Below are 21,479 nucleotides of genomic sequence, written 5' to 3' on the forward strand. Positions count from 1 at the left end.
CCTTTAGGAGGTTTCCCTTACTGGAAACGTTGGAGTTTAGAGGCCTTACCTTGGGTAGGGGGACATAACTAAACTCTTTAAATGAGAAGTCGATAGATGTAGGATGGGCATAGTCCTATCCTGACAGTCCGAACGAATCTGACTTGCCATGATCGGAGTTGGTTTTATTTATACTCAAAAGAAGTTAAGGGTTTCTCACATTTGGTTCCGGGTTGTATGTTGGAAAGTTATTGTTTTCACTCAGCTAGTTACGTTTGTCTTTTGTTGACAAGAACGATGGTTCTTGTCACTAAGTTCCTGTTTTGGGTTTAATGCATATACTGTTCCTGCTTTGGGTTACATGCTGTTCCTGCTTATGTTGTGCGTTTCGGTTGTTTTTGATAAGTGTGTCACATCTGTTATTTGTTTGAATGGACGGCCTGAACTCTTCCGGTTGCGGTGCTATGGTATGATCTGATTTACTGAATGTGTTATAATGAATGTGTTACAATGGTGTGGTTTGGCTTTCCAAAGTGTGTTACAATGTGTTTATAGCTGATAGTGTGTATTACAATATGTTCTGTATAGCAGATATGCTACAGAAGGTTACACAAAAAAACAAAACACGGAAGAAAGTTGTACTTAAAAGCACCCATAACTCTAAAGCTACTAACTCCATGAAGAACCTAATAAATATGAACGTTGAAAATGCGATCCAAATTTAAAAAGGTTCTCATTAGCGACCAATACTCATCCAACCGAATTGAGTAATGTAATCGGCTTGAACTCCACGCCGCGCACCACACCAGCCAGCGCATCATTAGGCACCGATGTTGTCACTGCTTTCGCACAACTCGCGGAATATTTTGCGTCCGCCTACACCTTGGACCTTGCCATTTTTGGGACCGGTTTTTGGGCGGGGAACCGTTCCGCGAGTTTGCGGTTCGATTTTCGGTTCAATATGGAACAGAAGGAAGAAGAACAGTAGGGAAGGAAGCAAGGAAACACGTTCCCCTCAAAGGCCCACCGCGTTGAAGAAACCGTGGTGCCGACTTCTTGAACCGAAGAAAGCGAAGACGGATGAATAAATTTGCATACGCTTATGGTAGACTTATTTCATATTCTTGTCCCGGGGAGGTAACGTTCACTTTCTCCCGACGCAAAGAAGGGGCCAACCACTGGCAGAAAAGGTGGGCCTGCCGCCCCCAAATGTTGATTTGCCGAAATGGGAAAACAAGCGAAAGCTTGTCGTACAATTTGATTACCTTTGCCTTTGCTGCCTTCTGCCCGTACGCCTCTTCTACACCACCACTGCCTCTTGTTTGCGTCTGTTAGATTCTTCGGTGTCGTTCGGGACGTTTCTTTGCAGTTTTGCTTTCGATTTCGATGCGATGGGGCTTCACGACGATGGTGGTAGATTTAAAGGTCTTTCGTTTTGTCTCTGCAATGCCGGAACGTTTGTGTGTGTTTTTCTTAACATTTCAGTGCCATATCCTGCACATCGAACGACCATGACCACGGCCGGAAGAAAGTGGGTTGTGGCGGGAGTGGCTGCTTCTTTATCATCGCTGGTACCGGTTTGCTGGGTATTATCTCACTCTCTCTCTCTCTGTTGCTCCCTGGAGGGCATTTTCGGACCTAAAATTAGCAATTTAATTTCTCGACCCGATGAGGTAACTGACAGAGAGCGCTGTTGTTACGGATATCGGTTATATCGGATATCGGATACGGTTGCCCTGCAGGGATATCCTTTTTGTAGGTTGAACCTGCCTTGAATTATTCCCCTTTTTTGCAAGATGGGTCAATCCATAGTAAAGCCTCCGCCGTTAGAAACAACATTACGCACCTGAAAGAACCATGTGCCGATGGACGTTGCGTCCTGAATTGAATATTCGAACAAGATCACATCATTGCCTGCAATTGGATCAAGACGAAATCTTGATTCTTCTCGCATCGACGCAACGAATGGAAAGTGAAGGGCGTTTGTAAGCATCGCTCAGTTGAGGTGTTACCGAATACATCAAATCAGATTGGGAATAGCTTGGATTCGATGGGCTTGGCGCATCTTCCGTTCGTTTATTCTACCGAACATAATCTCGTTCGGCTGGCGCTTGTTGAGAAATGCGATGAAACGACCGAAAAGCCAGCAGCTGCCAGTAACCGATCGGTGCCGGAAATCGGTTCCATCCCGGTTCGCTTCCGGGTGGAAATGCGGACGAAATGCTCGGATGGCAAAGATGAACTGTTAATATTTATTTTGTCGCACGTTCGTTGCCCAGCACGTTTATTTATGTAGCTGCGGAGCCTGGAAGTGGGGTGTTGAAAAAATAAGGAAGTTCTACCATTCACCGTAGCAGTGAAGAAATCCAATCAGTGGCCTGGCAGCTGCTAGTAGTTACTCGTATGCACAGAGCCCTTTGATTTATGCCGGAGCTCGGGCGACGAAATGTAAACATCAGGAAGGTTCCTGGGGGTGTGCTTCTTCCCAGGTCCTCGGTGTCTCACGGATGCTGCACCATGACACGGTAGTTCATTACCGAGCGCACGGAAGTATCAAAAAGATCGATAAAAGCAGCGAGTCCTAGGCTAATGTTGATATTGGATTTGTTTGGATGACATTCGACTACTACTGGCAAGATGTGGCGCCCAGCCTGCTTACTCCGAAGCCTGTCATCCGAAAGGTGATTAAAGTAAAATCATGGTTTGCTGGGATGAATTATGTAAAGAAATCATTCTCGGGAAGTAAGAAAGCAGCTGTTAGAGCCCGTTTGCTAGATTTCGATTGCGTCCTTACTTCCGATGCGTTTTTGGGGGAGAGTGGAGTGACTTGAGTGTATGTGGAGGAGTCGTTTGATGTTTTTCATGAGCAAATCAATGCTCCCTATCCTACCCGTTGTCTGTATTTAGGATCGAATGTTTGTATATTTCATCCAACTTTGTGTCAACCTGCATAATGTGTGATCGGAAGCTGATGGGACCCCAAGCACACTGAAACACATCGCACTGTCGACGTACGTCGTTGTAGGGACTGGGGTCAATTACGGCTCCACGTGCTTCCATGCTGTTCATGCTTGCAAAAGATACTTCTCTTTCATCTTTTAAATTATTCATTCAATGTACTATGATTTGTGTCGTGTATTGGAATCCCTGCTTCTTTACGTCTCCATTTCTCTGAGGTACACGACACCAATCGCTGGCAACCATGGGGCCACAATCTCGTGACGAGATCCCACGGCACGGCAAGTAACAAGAAATTGAATAGTCCAATTTTCGACACCCAGAGCCGGGCCGAACAGAGGGTGGGTCTCCATCCTCTATCTCCAACTCCGGAAGGGATGGTTTGGAAAACGCCCCCCATTCACCCTCCCGCAATGACGGAAATGAAGCGTGTCTCGTTAGAATCTCATCAATATACATCCTTTCCCTGAAGGAGGCGGCGGCCCTTCCCGTACAGGACCGGTTGTCCAAAACTGACAACTGAAGTGAATTCACCGAATCCGACACACCGAGACGGACGGACAGGCCGAAGTATTGGAAAAATCAGTCACGTAAATAATACCGTTATCGGAATCGCAGCGCGCCATCCTTCTCCCTACGTGAACCAAAATCAATAAGTCGTCGTTTTCAGGTCGCCTGGAAAAAGGTAGTCAGAGTCTGCCGGTGACTAGATCCTTTTTTGAAAACCACCTTGAACGAGCTGGCAGTGCTACAAGGACATTCCAAAGGTACGCGCTTTGTGTGTGTGTTTGGGCAGGATTTGGCCTCGTTCGGACGTAACAATCTGCCATCTTCCTCGCAGCAGGCTCTGGCACGCGGTGGGTGCGTCCATCTTTTACATCTCATTTCCGGTCGTGGAGACAGACGGGCAGGAAACAATCTGAACGAGGCTTTAAGGCTTTCGCCGTGAGACGATACGAAATGAGTCAATTAGGTTGCGTCCGATGGAATGGAATGTGAGGGGCGGCTTGGGGCCCGTATCGGCACAATCTGGATGCTGCGAGACAAATGGCAGTTAGGCGCGCCCGGCGTTCTAATCAAGCAAATCCTCACGAAAACGAAGTTTGGTCCTTCGAACCGGATTCCGGTGCTTTTGTGTTTGGGTTTGCGAGAGTTGTAAAGAAGGGAAGGGCGGGGAGAGTACATTTTATGATCCCAGCACTTCTACCAGACCGAGAGCAAAACAAATATCTGCTAAAGTGGAGATGCTGAGATTGTGGACTATTTGGTGGAGATAATTTCGGTGCACGATCTACATCTTTGCAAGTTTAGACGATGGCGAGTGCGCGCGTCTCTAGTGCCTGCTGGTATGTTGTCACAGTAAAGTGTACAGCCAGGCTCATTAGTATGTCCACGTAGCAGCAATGAGCGACAATGCTGGCCACTTCCAAGTTTGGTGTGGTCCGTTCGTGTCGTCAGGGACGCAGGTCCAATGCAGGAACAATGACACACATTTATGCTGACCATAAAAAGCTTCCCTTCCATCAGCAATCAAAATTGAACTGCGGGCACGTGCATGCGCTGTGTGTGTGTGTGTGTGCGCGCACTGTTCAATCTCTGGCATTCTCGAGGTGAAGGTCGCAATCGATTGCGTGGGGCCACCGTCCAGAGATGGTGCCTGTGTGTGTGTACTTCTATAAAGCTTTACAAAAAAGGGACACAAACAGCTACTCGGCACCAGGGTACGGTGTGAACGCGATTCAAGGTTTTTTGTTGTGCGGCCGAGTGTGTTCGGCGGAGTTCGCGCTAATGCTTAAACGATGGAGTTCACACGTGCGCTTCTGGTTAAATGCGCGCGCACTTGCTAGCGTTTTGCGCATAACATCACAACAGCTCACGTAAGATCTACTCGATGTGTTTCTCGTTGGTTGCTTTGCTTTGTTTTCTGTTACTTTGAATGAGTTACATTGGGTCGGTGCGACACACATGCAAATGTCCCCAAGCAGGCAGCAGCTTGGCTTTGATTGCATAAGATCATTGAGCGCGTTCAACTTCCAAAGGGGGGGGGTCTCTGCTTCCGTGCACACGACCACGTGACAATAAGGTGAGCTTTGTGTTGTTGTTTTTATTTTTCAATCTGAATCGTACAGAGTTGCCGTTTTAAAAACAACTCCATTGGTATGAGGGCTTTTGCCCTCCCTTATTGTCATCGATGTGTGTGCTTCGGTTTGCTGTTTGCGATTTCAATTAGCGCTGTGATGCGAATGCTGTTTTGTTTTGCATCTCGAGCCAGTTGTGTGAGTTGGCGATTGAAAATGACCGATCCCCCTTCCTCTTTGTTTAGTGCTGATCGATTTCGATGCACCGACCAGCTTCAATCGGAGATAATCGGTGCTGAAGGGTGCAGCTTTACGGAATTAAAGCCTTTTCGTTGTGTGTGCGAGGATGGGAAATTGAGTAATTCATTTGAACTTCATCTCCTCACCGTGATCGATTTGCAGAGAACACACATGTAGGAAGGTAACTTCCGTGTCCGAACACAAATTCCGTGCCACAAATCGGCTTCCCTCTCGGTTTGCCACAAAATTAATTAATTTTTGGGGACTATAATCCGGCTTCTACCTTTAGCTAGCGAGTTGCTGCATCCCGGAAGTGTTTATTTGATCCGTTTTTTTGTGAGTGCCGAGTTGGATTCAATCCAATCGACAAACTTGCTCCCAACCGTTGTGGGACAGAGTGTCATCAAACCTTGTTTCTGTACTGTACCACATTTCCCTACTATCGGCTTGCCTCACTGCAAAAAACGCTTTGATGTTATCAATAAACAAAACTCTTCAGCCCTCAGGCTGCTCTCGGGCGCAAAAACCACAAAATAGTTTGATCAGTTTTATCGGTTTATTTTTACTGTGTCAACTAACGCACAACGCTACGCGTGGGAGCACGGCCTTGTTTGGGTAGTGGCTCACCGTATATACAAATAAAAAAGCCTACAAAAAAGGGAAGTGTAGGAGTTGTGCTCGGTCGGGGAAGGTTGTGCCTTGCCAGTTAGTGTACTGTTAGATCGAAAGTGTTTCCTAGAATAGGGTTTCAGGATTGCAGGCTGTTTACTGTTGGTAAGGAATGTTTATTTAAATGAGACAGCATCAAAAACGTACGCCACCGACCCAATGTATATGCTTGCTCTGAAAAGGCCCGGCAGCTCGTTAACTTCAAACTCGATTTGGGTATTCAAATGGAACCGTCCCTACCCCTTTACCGAATGGAACTGTGTTCTGTTTTCCTAAGTTTGTGTATGTGTGTTTGGATTTATGCTATGTCTCTCGAACCCTCCCCGTTCTCGGTATTGCTTATTTAATTCTTAATCTAAATCAATTCCGCAAACTGAAGCTGGTGGTTGCCGTGATCGAATTCGTGACTCCGATTGATGGTGCGAATAATGTTTTGCGATAGCAAAAAAAAAAAATAATAATAAAGCGAACTCAACAACCAAGCAGTGCGTTAAATCGATGGATCATTCGGAAGGTCAGGATGAGAAGCCAGCCCCCTTCGGGTGCCTTCCAGTGTGCACAGTGTAATTATTAGACGGTCGGACGAATACACAGGGCCAAAGCTAATCAGCGTCAAGGCTCTTCGGCCGAGTCGGACGGGTGCCACTCAATCAGCTCTCGATGTGGCCCCGGGGTCATCGTGTGTCGAGCCGCTTCGGTAACGAAAAATGGATGCGGGTTGCATTAGCGAAACAGATCGATACGCGAGAAGCGGAAAACGAGAGCTAAACATAAGTAGTCATAGCAAAAAAAAGGAATCCTTTATTTTTTGTGTGCAAACTCTTGGTTGATTGCGCATGTGACTCATGGTAACACGGTGGGGCAATGAGGTGCGAAAAGTGTCCGCCGTGCTCTGTGTTGGTAGACACCGGCGGCCTAAGGTCAACGTGTGACGGTGTACTAACGCCATGTCGCCGATAGCTTACCTCTTCAAGACCTAAAATCATCCAAAACGGTATTTTCTGTTGAAAGGGATTTGTGGTTTATTTTGTCATTTTTTTCTTCTTCTTTTAGTAGCTTTTGAAGCAATTGGGCACTTCTTTGAGATCTTTTTCTGTGGTTTAGACTCCGCCACAGAATCCATTTTCATATCGTTTTCGTTAGCTGGATGGTACGAGACGTAAGCTCTAGGTCAAGGTGGGTCGCAAGATACACTCGATTGATTTATGGTGGTATCTACCTTCCTCGCATTGTGCTTTACGGTTGGCGGGTAAAGCGTTTCGAAGCAAAACGGTGATGGCCTTCCGCTTAATATGAGGGTACGGCTCTGTGTAGCACGACGCGTAACAATTTGTCATTTCCGTGCCGAGCTCGGTTTCAGTTTGTGGCCACGTCACGAAGGAAGTACATTTTAATCTCAAAACCATGAGACGAATGATGGGCTTTTTTTTTGCTCATTAGCTAAAGTGATGTTCTTTATTGGAGTGCAAAATGAAAGAGGGGAAAAAATGGATTTGTTGCTTAAGCTTTTGTTCAGCAAATACTAATGTCCTTGAAAAGCCGGTGGCGAATTGGTTGTAGTCTGTGTTTTAATCTGCCATTAACACGTCCCGCTTCGATATTTAAAACGCTCCCTCAAGCTCATTTTATGTGCTTTGAAAGGAAATATTCTTCCCCGCTACGATTGCGAAGGCATTTAATCGCTCGAACATAATCGACTGCAACTTATTCCTAGGGACACCAATTGCACGACAAACAAGGAGAAGTTGATCATTTAATCCAAAACCAAGCTCATTTTGAGCCTTAACGGTTAGACGGTTATTCCCAAAACTAATGCGCTCGTTGCATGAAATTGTTTCTATTCGGTGGATTAAATCCAAACAAGAGTGGCTTATGACAAGCAGAGGAGAAGTGCGGTGCCAGATTCTAACAATTCTTACCCTTTCCGTAGATCGTCATCCAGTCAGATTGATACAAATCCTCTCTCTCTCTTTCTTTCTCCCCGCCAAGGTCAAACAAACAAACTAAGCTTTTAGCTGGAAAGCTGCTGCCATCACACTCAGGGGCAAACTGTTTTTCGGACGCTTTTTCTCCATCTGCACATGTGCGTGTGCTCAGCACTGCGTTTTCCAATGACGATGATGTTGCGGATGATGATAATGGGGATGTTTTGATGTTGATGATGAAAATTAGTTTGCAACTAAACCTCAGTCCTCTGGACGGCGGTTTGACGGTTAATTTTCCGCTTTGATGTGGTCGTTTTAGAGGGTTTATTATGTACGGCACGAACGACGGTGCAAAACGGTATCCCGTTTTTAACGTGCCATTTTCCCACCCCCCAAGGAGGTGGTGGTACCACAAGGGGGGAAGGGCGGTCCTTACACATACACATTCCCATGCACCCGGTCCGGTGGGACACGTTTTAGGGGCGTATTTTATTTAATAAACTAAATGATGAACATAACCATTTGTGAGGGATTTACGTGTGTGTCTCTGTGTGTGTGTGTTGGATGAGGATAAGTACCGACATAAACTTTTATTGAAATCGTATGCAGATTAGCACCTTACCACCACCATGACGACCATCACGTGCCCGTACCTGGCGACGGCAAAATGTATCTAGCCAAGCTCATAATGACGTTTGACGTTGGTATGATGATTATGATAATGATGAGCGCTATAAGGGAGTGTTGCGTTCGTCGCCTTCTCCATCCTTGGAAAAGGCGAAACCCATTTTTTGAAGCGCTTTAGTTTTGCAAAGTTATGACTTATTTTAGTGTGCACAGTCATCGTCGCTGTGGAACTGTATCGGGAAATTCATAATTCCCTTCGGTAGCAATTTGCTGGTGTTGGCGATGGCGTGGTTTCGGCTTCTTCATGCAATGCGTCAAAATTTAATTCGTCCTCTGAGGACTCATTAGCGCGCCGTGCTGGGTTTGCTACGGTTGCAGCGTGCTAGCGTAGCCAAGACCGTTCGTCAACGTCATCGGCATCGGTGTTACGATTTCAGCACAAACCGGTGCGACCCAGCAATTATGATTCGTTATTCAACCGTCGGCACACACAAACCCCCACCTTGGCGTGACACATTGGCGCTGGCTACTGTCAGTGTCAGCCATCCAGCCTCTGTCACGCGGGAGTAGTACGGGTGTACATTTCCTAGCTTCAGATAAACCCACCGCTTTCTGCAGCCCTTTCGTGCTACTCCACTTATCCTTCCCATCGGGAACTGGGTTGGAATGGGCAAAGCAAAAGCCCCGGGAAGCTTATTTTAAAAGCTGGAAAAAAACAGCGCCCAAACCGGGATGAGTGGGAATGTGTGGCAGCCGCGAAGAAAAACTGAAAGTGAAACCTTGCCAGCCTGCAAACGACAGGGCGCGATGACGTGGCGTTAAGTTGGGCGATGAGATGAGCAGGGAGGGGCAAAGAAAAATGTGTAGACACTCACATACACATACAGAGAGCGAGAGACACACTTCATAACACTTACTTCCTGCTCTCACACCCGAGGGTCTTAATTTGTGCAAATTATGTTGAATGAAGTTGTTAGCAAGTTTTGAGCGGTATCTTTCCGTTGGGATGGGGCGGGTGAAGAGCACTTTTTTGTGCTTTCTCTCTTGTCCAGCTTGTTTCGCGTAGTGTGTTACGTAGCGTTTCCGCTAACCGAGTGGTGGGAGATGATGAGGACGTAGAGTGGGATAAACAGTCAGTCCTTCGTTAGCTCTTTAAGCTAGGGATTACTGTTTATGCGTGTGGGAGAGCGCTGAGGGAAATTAGAGCAGAAAGTGAAGTAATAGTTGAAGAGCCATGGTTTTAAACGATGAACATTTTAACTAAGAGATCCTCTATACTAGTTTGTGAAGTATCAATTTTTGGAAAAAGTTTGATGATTCTCTCATGATTCATAAGAGTTATAACAAGCAACAATTCTTAAATTTGATTTCCTTAAGAATTGAGGTGCAAAACCTGGCTAAGTTTGCAAGACTAACAACAAGATTAAAGATGTTTGATTGTTTCCCAACTGTATAACTGGCTTAGAACTCATCATTAGAGAAACTTACTCATTTAAAACATATTATTATCCTGGTTAGAGTATATTATAGAGAGTGTAAGAGGCGATTGATCTTAAGTAATTCACATATAGTTTTGAACAAACACATAAGAACGACTGCACTGTATCTTCTTCTTTTCCTTCTTCTTCTTTGGCATTAAAACTGTTGTTGGTCAAGGCCGGTCAAGGATCAATCGCATCACAAAGTTCCTCAGCGGTTCTGATCGAATAGATGACATAATTTCTGAACTCTTTGTAACGTGGTATCATATTCTGTCGTAACAAAAACTTGGTTTGAATGTATCACATCATACCACAAAGGGTACAAAGGAACTATATTAAATCAACCAAAATCCTCTGTAATTCAAGATGCAACAGCCAACTCCAAAATTCTTGTCTCGTACCCAACCGCTAAACGTTATACTACCCAATTCTCACTCCTTCTACCTTGACAAGAAAGTAACCGCACATTGACATTTCCGACGTTAACCTTCCGGCCGAATAGTGTGCCCGTGCCGTGACTCAATTGGCACCGCAAATGCGTCCCTTCCCTTTCCCTACACCCCCAAAAATGAGTATCCAATTTTCTAATTAGTTTCCCGCGCGTTGCAGTGCAGCATCGCTTTGCGAGCACCCACTTTTGCACGAACACTTATCGATTATTTCACTGTTTTACGCGCACGGGAAGGGAATGGAGCAAAACTTTACCTATTAGCAAAACCACACTCCTCAGCAGAGCGGCAGGGAGAGCGACACAAGCGACGGTCTGGTGTGCTGCTGGGTGGTGAGCACTAAAATATTCCCGTTTCGAAACAACCCAAAAACACTTGAATGTGTTGTAGTGTAGTTCTGCTCGGTGGCAATGGCATTCAAGAAGTGGCATTCAAGTGGAGCACCAAGTTGCCGTTGCAAAAAGGCACAAGGAAACTTCAGGTTCCTTTCTTCAAGACGCAGCAGGTGGTGGGGTGAGGACCCGAGGGGTACTGGTTTCGCAACAGCACACAGTACCGCCCGATCGGTAACGGAACGTGATTTTGGTGCCAATGAGAGGATAAAATGCTGATGCTCCACTGCCGGCATTTTGACGCTCGGAATCGCTTCCGGAATCGTTTTCCGAAAGTTTGGACGCCTAAATTGACACACGCGTGACGCCGAACAATGGGGGGTGGGAAGAGGGGGAGCACTGGGTGGGTAAGTGGCACCATTGCCATTGTCGAGTTGGGAAAGAAGCACCGCAAAAGGAATGGAGACCGCCACGCAGGCTTACCACAAATCGTGTGTCCTTTTAGTGTCCTTGCGCTCGTTCCGACAGGGTGCCGACATTGTGTGTGTGTGTCTTTGTGGCCGTATCATCCCATGTCGACAGCCACCCTGTGTACGATATCGTTATCGACAGCGGTCGACCAATCGTTTGTTTTTATGCCGGATAGAAGGTGCTGCTTGCGGGCCCAACAAAAAAGAAACGAAAAAACCCACAAGAAATCTGTATTATCTTAACACCGAACGATGGTGTTTGAATATTACACTGCTCGGTTAAGATTGCTCAGGAAAATGGAGCACAGAAACAAAAGACTCCGCGCGATGGCACAATACGACGGCGGCAGACGGTAGCGGCAGCAGCATTCAAAATTCATGATATCACAAGAGGTTCGAACAAGCGATTGCTCTTGTTGCGTCTTTTCTGTTGCTTGGGTTTTTCCTATATCGGGCCCGAAGGGAAGGCGATGAACACATTCTCATAAAATTGCTTAATTTACAGCAATATTTCACAAGCAATATCAAGCGTCGAATTTATGCTGCCCAGGGCGGGTGGATTGCGAGGCAGCAACCGAACCGGCGGCGAGAGCTGCCAACATTGTCATCGAAGAATGTGCCCGACCGTGTACAACAATTGAGATAGGATTTTGGTACTCCATGCACACCCTCCCCCCATTGTCGGTACATTGTTATGACACACCCGGTCGGCAATCGTTCCGCACACGTGCTCACCTGCTCCGATTCTGAGCCCCACCAAACGCATCCAACATCCTTTCCTCGGCAGATGTTTTCTGTTTACGATTTTGATAAATATGAGTTTTCCCTTTGTATTATTGTGCGCTCGACGTGGCCTCTCCGAGGCTGAGGGCGAAACGGGAAAACTGTCTACGCCTTTTCTTCCTCCCTCAAAGTGTGTGTGTGTGCTTAAGCGTTACAGTGCATTGTGCAGAGGGTAGCATGTGCCGGAGCGGCAGTAGAAAGCCTTAAAACCACCTCCTGTCTTCCAGATAGAGAGAGAGAGAGAGAGAGAGAGGGCGGCGGTCGTAGGTTTGACATTTATGAATGTCTTGGAAAATCCCTTCTCGGGCATAGCATACATTCAGGCGCACTGTTTTGGGAAGGTTTGTGTTGCGTTGCTGTGTGGGGTGATAAATTGATTTTGCAAGATGAAATTGTTTATAGTTTTGGTTTTTGTTGTGGTCTCAGCAAGGAGGGGACGGAAGGAGGTGGATAAAGTTTAATATATTTATTACAATAAAGACACAAGCGGTGAGATTTGTGAGGGCAGTTAAACGGGGGTTTTTGGAATAAATGGTTACGAAAGCAGTTAGGGTAGGTTGAAAGGATTTTAACAAGATTTGAAGGAGCACAAGGGATTATTTTATTCATCCATTTTATCCTTTCCTACAGTAAATGTAATTTTAAGGATCGGAAACTCTTTCTTTGAAACCCCTATCCAATGCAAACGTTTTCCGTTAGCTCAGCACGTCCCTAAATGTCGCCCATCCCTGTCCATCCATTATCCGAGCTCCAATCGCAATCAATTGCATGCTAATGTGCCCACTTGGGAGTGAACAAACAAACTCAAAGCGTTTTCTGCTGCCACTGCTGCCCAATTGCTTTATTCCTATGGCTCCGGTCACACGTGGAGCGTGGAATTACTGCCACACACACAGGCACGCACAGTTTTCCGTCCGACCGTCCACGTACACGCTCGATGTCACCCTTTATGTGTGTCCTCCATTTACAGCAAGCTCGGTCTGTTAATCAATGATCCGTAACGACTAACGAAAGGATGTGTTTTGGGTGATTGGCAAAAGGCACACATTTGCCCTGCCCCCCCGGAAGTGTTACGTGAGGGCACGGGAACGACAAAAGCTCGTTGAAGGGAGCGACAAACGCATCGAAAAATCTTCATCGCGCCAGCTTGCGTTTTGTTTGGGTTGCGTGGGATATTCAGGACAATTGCACTGTTCAGGTTGCTGCTCTTCACCGAAAGAGAAAGAGCACGATTTTATCGAAGCGTCAAATTAGATTCGTTGGACCAGGAGGCACCATCCGTATTCTGGCTGAGTGAATTGTCCACGCTTTTCCCCCGTCACGGACGTGCGTGCGCGGGAAATGGGTTCGATTTTGCAAATGAAATGGTCCACGACCACAGCGTGCTCGCGGAGAAACATATATTTGGGCGCCAGCTGCCCTGCCACACGCACGCAGCAAAGCATGGGGATTCTTGCGGGGACATACGTGCTCATTTTACTGAGCAGCTGCCATTTACCTCCGGTTGGTGCCGTTGTTGTCACGTGTTTCCCCCGTTGGGTGTGACGATGTGCAGCTCCAACAATGTTACCCGCGGTGCGTGGCAGCACATGGTTCGCGACTTATTTTGTGCGTTTGTCTGTTTGTTGTTATTTGTTGCACACGATTGGAGGAGTTTTTGTTGCATGTTTGGGATGTGGTTAGTTCGTTGTGATTCGCTTCGGTAAGTGATTTAGTGCTGGGTAGTGTGGGATGGTTAGTAAAGCAATGTGCATAATATGACCCGAAAAGGGATATTGTTCGTGGAAATTGTTTAGTTTTCCGTGTACAGGAAGTGCTGATAACTTCATTTTTAGCTATTTTGGCGTCTGCACAAGCCTTTTATGATACTTTTGTTGATAAGTTATGAATAATTACTAACATAATTAAGGCATTTCTAAGAAAGGATTAGAAAATGTATGATACATTTGATGAATATCTTCCTAGAATATATGATGAGCGCTAGCTAAGTGATGAGCTACTTTCATTCTAATGAGCAAGTTGAGGCGATGTTGTCATTACAATCCATTGAGCTTGTTTGCTTTTTGTAGATAAAGGTATGTCTCGATCGATCGAGCGAAAATCGTTTAAAGCTTACCACCTCTTTTGAGCTTAAAATTGCTCATTGAGCGTAATCCGCTCTTTTGAGTGCAAATACATTTAATCCACTCTTTTGAGTGAAAATTTCTCTTAGTGAAAATACGCTCTTTTAAACCGAAATCATTGGAAAGAATATTACTTATTGTTCTTTGATGGAGCTGTCACTCAGAGAAGAACTTTCACTCTCAACTCACTTCCATCGCTTAAAAGGGCTTGTTGATCTCACATTAAGCTGCTTGATTTTCTCTAAAAAACACACAATGATCCGATATTATTCATTTTCAATTAAGAATGAATTGTCCAACACGTTAATGTCTCTATTATGCACAATGCTATCATTCCATTCGACATTTGTGTTGATTTCCAAACCGGCACAGCGCAATCCTTATTCAAACAGGCGATAAAATATTGCCCCACACATGTATGTGCCATTTACGGTTAAATCATCATAAACGGTAACCTTTTGCTTATTTTCCCTCGCATCATCCATCGCATGGGTTTCTCAAATCCCATAACCATCAATCTGGTCCCATCTCTCGTGCTTTGCCACCCGGCATCATCTCGGTTCGCCTTTCGCAACTGGTCGGACAGTTTCCTGGCAGGTCGGGTGTGTGTGTGCGTGTGTGTGTGTGGCTCATGTCATCAAGGTGTGAATAATTAAATTGAATATCACTTGCGGATTATGTGTGGTGTGTGCTTGTGTGTGTGCAGCTGTGGGAACATGTGGGAAAGCCGTTCGGTTTTTTGCGCTCATGCTTTTGCGGTGCTTTATTCGTTAAGGACGCACAGCACAAACACACACAAATGGTACCATTTTCCGGTCGGTTGTGTGTTTGGGATTTATCTGTTTGTCTGTGTGTGTATGTGTGTATGGTGCGAGCAGTGCAACATTTTCTCTAATTATGATCCCACTTGTTATGAAGCGATTTTCAATTTGCATCATAAATTTCAGCCCAGAGTCCGCCCGTACTTCGGTTGCTGGTTTCACATTTGGTTTGCTCTCCCTGTAATCATCCCAAAGAAGGATGAGGAGGAGGAGGAGCATGAGAAGCATGGCATTCTTGTTCAGTTCGAAATTAAACACGCTCTTTTAATGGCAATGTCATTTACCATTTCATTCGGTGGGACTCCTCTCGGGTTTGAGGGGCTTTGTACGTGCGTAGACCGGCTCAGAGATAATCCATCTTGCCTCATTGTAGTCCCACACAAAGTCGAGACCGCGTCGAGAGCTGCTAGTGACAGTGCCAGCGAAATTATAAGCTGCAATGAATGGAGAAACAATTTTCCAATTAAATCAAACTAAAGTCACGCGCCGTTGTCCAAACTTTAAAATGTCAACAAAGGAAACTTTCGGCAAGAAGTCTGGTGAGATCTGTGTCTTCCCCTCTTGTGGACGTCAATTAAATTATAACTTCGTCCTTGCTTATGGCTGAGCAGGCGAGTTGAAGCCAAAAGAGACACTTCTTGTTGCAGTTACTGTTAGTTTCATTATTGGATTAGTTTGTGTTATCATTAGAGCATTTGTGTGACCATTAAAGCACACATTACTTCTATACAGAGTTGTTGCTAATATGCAGATTGCGGAAGGAATCGGCTATCGATCCTAGCAAACGGTGCACTATATCCACTGCTTTGGGGTATATGTATATGATTTATATTCCCTGCTGAGAAGTGCATTGGTCCGAGGTGTGTCATAGTTAATTTTGTAATTATTATCATTCCGCACACACGCACACACACCTTCGAGTCATCTTCTCATGGTTGCCTGCGTTTGGGTGATTGGATGGGGATTGCTTTTGCACAGAAGCACCTTCCGAGACGGAGTGGAAACTCAAAACCAACCACCCCTCGTGCGTGAGTACTCTCAGTGTTCGGCCACCATTGCGGCCAGTAATCAATATTAATTAGCACGTAACAACAATATTGTTGACATTTTGCATTGATTGGCCGGGATGCGATGGGGGTGGGGGGGGGGGGGGGGATTGAGAAGCCTTCTCCAACCGCGCTTGAAACAAGATGTTGAATCCATAATGTTGCTTCAGCCACTGCTTAGAATTGTCGTAATAATACCGCCGACTGCACCTCGAGTTTCGTTCCGTTTGGCGTAGTGTGGTTACGGTGGCTTCGCGCTAAGCTGACACACGATGCCGGGCTGCGTCCTTTCAGTCGCTACTACCGACCGCTACTGACACGTGTGTGTGTGTGCTGTGGTGCGGTTTGTTTGTGTCTGGTATGGAACCGATTGCACAGCGCGATCGAGAACCATCTTTCCCCGAGACCCCGGAGACGGTTGATTGTGGTTAATTTACGGCGCCAGTTAACATTCCGTCATTGCGTCCCCTAACCCCCTTTCAGAGGGACTTGCAAACTTCTCAACTAAACCCCTTTCCTACATTGGTTGCGGTTTTTCCCTTCGGTATGCTGCCGTCTAACCCGCAGCGGTATCGGCATTTGCTGGCACCGATGCCAGACATTCCGGAATGGCACCGGATGATTCCATTGAACTGTCTGCCCAAGACACATGCCACATTCGTTCTTGGAAGAGGGAAACGTCTTCAAACTAGGCTCCTCGCCACTCACTCCACCGGTATAAACTTAGACATCGGAGCGACATAGAGCTGCACGAGGAGAAAGTTGTTACTACTTTCATACTTTTATTATGTTCCGTCTTTTGTTTGGCCTATCTATCATGCTTTGTTTTATTGAGGCATCGTTTTAGCATAAAACCGCCCAGACTTATAATAGACCGAGTGGGCCGGTCGAGCACACCACGCTTTCATACCCGATTGGACTTTCGTTCAAGAGTCCATTTGTGTTGTGTCCCGGTGGAAGGACATCCGGCCCCGGAAAAGTTTGACCATTAAAGTTCACGTCCACGTTTTTGTTTGGGGAAAGTTTTTAGTTTTTCGGTTCCACTCAATCACGCTCTACTTTTCACTTCCTCCTTTCGAGGGCCTAATAGCTGCAAAACTTCACGTTTGGAGTAGACACTGGACAGCAGAGCTCACAGAGTCCCCGTATCCTGTCATCGAACAGCAATCGTTGCCTTGGTCCGTGTGCTTCCCGCTGCCGTCGTCTCCATTGAATGTATCTTTCACAAGAATTGTGAAGGACTTACACACGTGATGGATGCTCCCATCATATCCACTTGGTCGCTCGGATCGGATCTTGGGGCCGCCTGAGCAATCATTTCCCCCACCCTCGTTTCCAACGCCCAACTTGACCGATGTCATTTTCACGGCCTAATGACGTTACGCCAGGGGGGGTGACATTTATTTCGGTCCGTTTCGGTCCAACCCCTCCCCCCGGGTGTCCGGGTTGCCCATAAAATGTTGCACGTTATCTGGTAGAACCGACCGGAGGTTGTGCGGGCCAACTTTTCGGATACGGCGCGCCACTGATGCGTGTGTAAACAACGTCGTAAAAATCAGATAGTTCTTGCTTCTTATGATTGCGAGAGGGCCGTTTTTGACGAGGGTTTCCCGCCCGTTGCAGGTAGCGCATGCCGAGAGCTGGCGATTTTTTTTATGTGTGTCTGTGAAAAGCTATTTTCCAGCTTATTGTACGCAATAACGAGCGTCAAAATGGGAAGTTTTTGTTGGGTTTTTTTTTTGGGGGAAAATATGACTACAGCTTCCTGCAGTCATCGCGTCCTTATGGGTTTCGGTTCATGCTTTTTTCCCCGAAATGAAGATCCTAGTATCGATTCGGTGGAAATTTGGCGCGCAAATTTTGCAGAAAATGAGCGCAATTTTGATTTCCAAGAAAGTTTTTCGCATCCTCTTCCGCCGAAAAATGTAGTTCTGCGCACGTGTTTCAATAAAGCGAAAATACAAATGTAAGTACAAATGGTAATGCGTGTGCTGCCCTTGGAACTCCAACATTGGTCGATTCGTTTTCGTGGAAAAAGCCTGTTTTATGCTAATGATACATCATACGCGTGAAATGTATGTTTTCCCGTGCAGTTTTTCGTGCAGTTTTCCCTCCCGGTATGTGGCTGTGTGTTCCCACGAGATGGGAAATTTATGAGTAGACGCGAGCACCAGTGCACGGCTGCAAAAACCGGTCCCAACAATGCAATAAGCCACATTTGGCATGACCGACGGTAGCAGTGGTTCGATTCGGCTCCAAAATATGACCCACCCAGGCCATCAGTCATCCGTCCTGGCAGAAAAAAAAACGGCCCATTGCTTCAGCTGCAACATTGAGCTACAATTTCAACCGGCTGGCACAAATCCTTCCGCTTGCCCGTCCGAGAAACAGTATCAAATAAGGGGAACAGTAATTAATTAATCCAACTTTACATGCTCCAGCAGTGGTGGAGCGTTCGCGATTAAATTCGCCGTTATTGATGGTGGCTTTTAATCATGTGCGTGTGTCCACCGCTTCCCAGATTGTGTTCGCTGACCATTGTTGTCGCTGGCTCGGAAAGGGTCTATATCCGACATTTGTCCAGAACGCGACAACAGCTGGTGCCGGGCATGAAACATGTGTATGTACACAGGACGAAAAGGGCAGCCGCTGGTTACAATGTTTTCCATTACAGAACACTACACCACTGTTGACAATCGTGTTTTTCGTTCGTTCTTTCTTTGTTTGGTTTTGGTTGTACATTGAGCGGCTTAAGTGGCGCCACTTGTGCTCTTATCTGATCCACTGTGTGGGCTTGTCCTTTTTTTTTTTTTATATGCAAAGCCCATTGTGTCAACACTGATTAAAGATTTACAGCGTTAAAGGTTATGCGTGCATTAATTTACAAACTTTTCCCTTTTTCTTCTCTCTCTCTTCTCTGTTCCATTTGCAGCTCACCATCGGAACGGTCGCGAAAGGGATGCTGCGGCCACTGGTTCGCGGGACCACCGCTGCGGGCGCTCATTGCCGTCGTGGCGCTCGGGGGCGTTGCCTGTGCGTTGGGCGGTGCCGCCCTCGGTGCGACGGGTTTGGCCGGTTCACCAACGTCTCATCTTACCGCTGCCTTATTAATGATAGGTAAGTGCGCGCGCGCTGTTTACGCCGGTTCACCGGTTGCGGCTCGACTGCAAGTACTTCATTCGTCGCAAGACTGTTTGAAATTGTTTTGGAAAAGTTTTTTTCTGTCCCCCAGCTTGCACTCCATCTACATACAGTTTAAAAAGGGCAAAAAGAGGAAAACAACTCGGACATTAGTAGGAAGCATCTGGTTCCCTGGTGGAATAAGGTGCAGTAGAAGAAGAAGTAGGAAACGAGGAGGAAAAAAAACAGAAGGCAGAAACTTTGTTGTCGATTGTCTTTAAGGGGGGGGGGGGATCCCTTTTGGCATTTGTTGTTATTTTTTTCTTTCATTCGTCTTTGTTCCGCTCTACTTCCGCCACTGGAAGAGAAGGATGCTGGCGTGTGACTGAGACTCGGGTGGCCGGTTAGGTCGACACGGGAAATATGGTGCAACCGTAAATAAGTTCCCCGGGTACGGCAAAACTTCCTTTATCAAGGGGGAAAGGGGAGGGGGGGGGGGGGGTGGAAACAACTGCTAAACAGATGAAGGTTAGTAGGGTGAAACCACCCTCCTGCTAGTGCGAAAGAAACATTAACATGCAAATTCTAGCACACTTTCGTGATCGTGCAGGGAGGGACTGCAAAAGCAAAATGACTCCTCCCGGGTGAGGTGAAAACTTTGCTTCATTTATCACCCCGTGTGGAAGTGCGTTAAGATCTTACGAGCCTTTAAAGCTTTGCAAAAGCCATTTGCGAACGCAGAGCGATGCGAAATTAAGGGAGATTGTTTTAAGAACAGCGATTTTTTTGCTAATTCGTTCGCTTAGAGATTATTTTGTCACGGCCAAAAAGGGAGGGTTTAGTTGTCTTCCTTAAGTGAAATCCGCCATTGAGATAGGTTGTGTAAAAAGGCTCGCCTGCTTTTAGAACTGTCAATCTTGCTTACGCGAGAAAAAAGGTTCTGCTTATTGGACCCTTCTAGGATCAGAATCACATTTTACTCTTAAAAAAAAGCTCAGCCCTAGGCGTGTGCAGCGCTCAATAAATGTTCAAGTAAATCATCATTATCCCCCTCAAAATAGGATTGATCACGAGTTGTAGGATGTTTTTTCCCTTCACATCGGAACTTTCCCCGAAAAGAGAAAAAAATCACTCCCGTGTAGGGCAGCAACCTGAGCTCTTCATAAAAGAACCACCACACCTTACCGTGGCAGTATCAGGTTCAATGCTGGAAAAGCCTCCCCGCCGCAACCTCGAAGGTTCATAAAATATGAATTCAATTTATTTATATCGATTTATGAACCTGCTGCCAACTGCGTACCTTGCGTTTACGTTCGAAAGTTCGGTAGGCATAGCTCGCACACACACACACACAAAAGCTCCAGGGAAGTTTGGGGTGTAGAAGAAAAAAGACGACCTTGACAAAAAGCTACACCCAGGGTGTTTTTTGGGGGAAAATGCGATTTAAAAAAATACTTTCGAACCATTCGATTTTGGGGAGACGAACGCAGGTAAACAGGCCTCCTTTTTTGGCCTCGTTGGGGCACCTTTTGGTAGTACTTTGCGCTAGAGAGTCACATAATCACCATGGAGAGCATGGTCATGCCTCTCTCGGGGTGGTGCTGGTGAATGGGGAAGTATATTGGAAAGGTTATAAAGTCAACTTCCCTGTCCACGCACTGTAATCGATGGGGGGTGAAAGAAGCTTTGCAGGACCTCCTGCCTTCTCTCCCCCTCCTAAAATGGATTGCTTTTGTTAGGTTGTTGAGATCAATTTGGAAAGCGTTTTTCTTTTCTTTATGGAAATTGTTTTCCTTTCCTTCCGATGCTGTATGTTGTGTGCCTTTGGCATAAAATGTGTTTGAATAGTGAGATTATTTCTTTACCTTATTTCCATGCTACCATAAATCTTTTCTCCATTTTTGTGTCACAAAACAGCTCCCCTATAGAGGGCCCTGTAGTAATGGTTTCACACACACAGGCAGACAATTACAGATTAGGGCGAACTAAAAACCAAACTGTATGTCTCTTATGTGCTCTTTCTAAAGGACCCACTCTTACCACTGCCATTCCTCCTGTTTTGTGCTGCAAACAAGGACAAAAACAAAGTTGCTGTTTGGGCGATTTTTTCCATTCCCCATTTCGGTGCCTGTTTGAGTCAAATGCTCTCCCGCAAGTGACGGTGTATGTTTGTCTCTGTGCGTTGTTTGGCAACATAAACCGTTTGGCTTGAAAACAAAGCACACACACACACACAGAAATGCTTCAGTGTGAATGTATGTAGGTGCTTTCTTTTGCTTCTGCCAAAAAAACTGGCCAACATAGCCGGGAAGAGTGCTACAACAGCACAAGCACAGCGAGCGAACATCAAGAGATAAATCTTTTCCGTCGCTGGGAAA

At 46.1% G+C, this 21,479-nt stretch overlaps 1 protein-coding gene across 1 annotated transcript in view; it reads left to right on the plus strand.

Moving 5' to 3' along the window:
* Nucleotides 1-21,479, plus strand: part of LOC120952051 (AF4/FMR2 family member lilli) — a 120,730-nt gene that overhangs the window by 83,208 nt on the left and 16,043 nt on the right. Inside the window, exon 3 of the mRNA XM_049607439.1 lies at nt 18,914-19,098. Within this exon, the coding sequence (XP_049463396.1) occupies nt 18,914-19,098 (185 nt within the window). The remainder of the gene's footprint in view (nt 1-18,913; nt 19,099-21,479) is intronic.

This window comes from Anopheles coluzzii, chromosome 2 (genome assembly GCF_943734685.1).
Source record: "Anopheles coluzzii chromosome 2, AcolN3, whole genome shotgun sequence".
NCBI lineage: Eukaryota > Metazoa > Arthropoda > Insecta > Diptera > Culicidae > Anopheles > Anopheles coluzzii.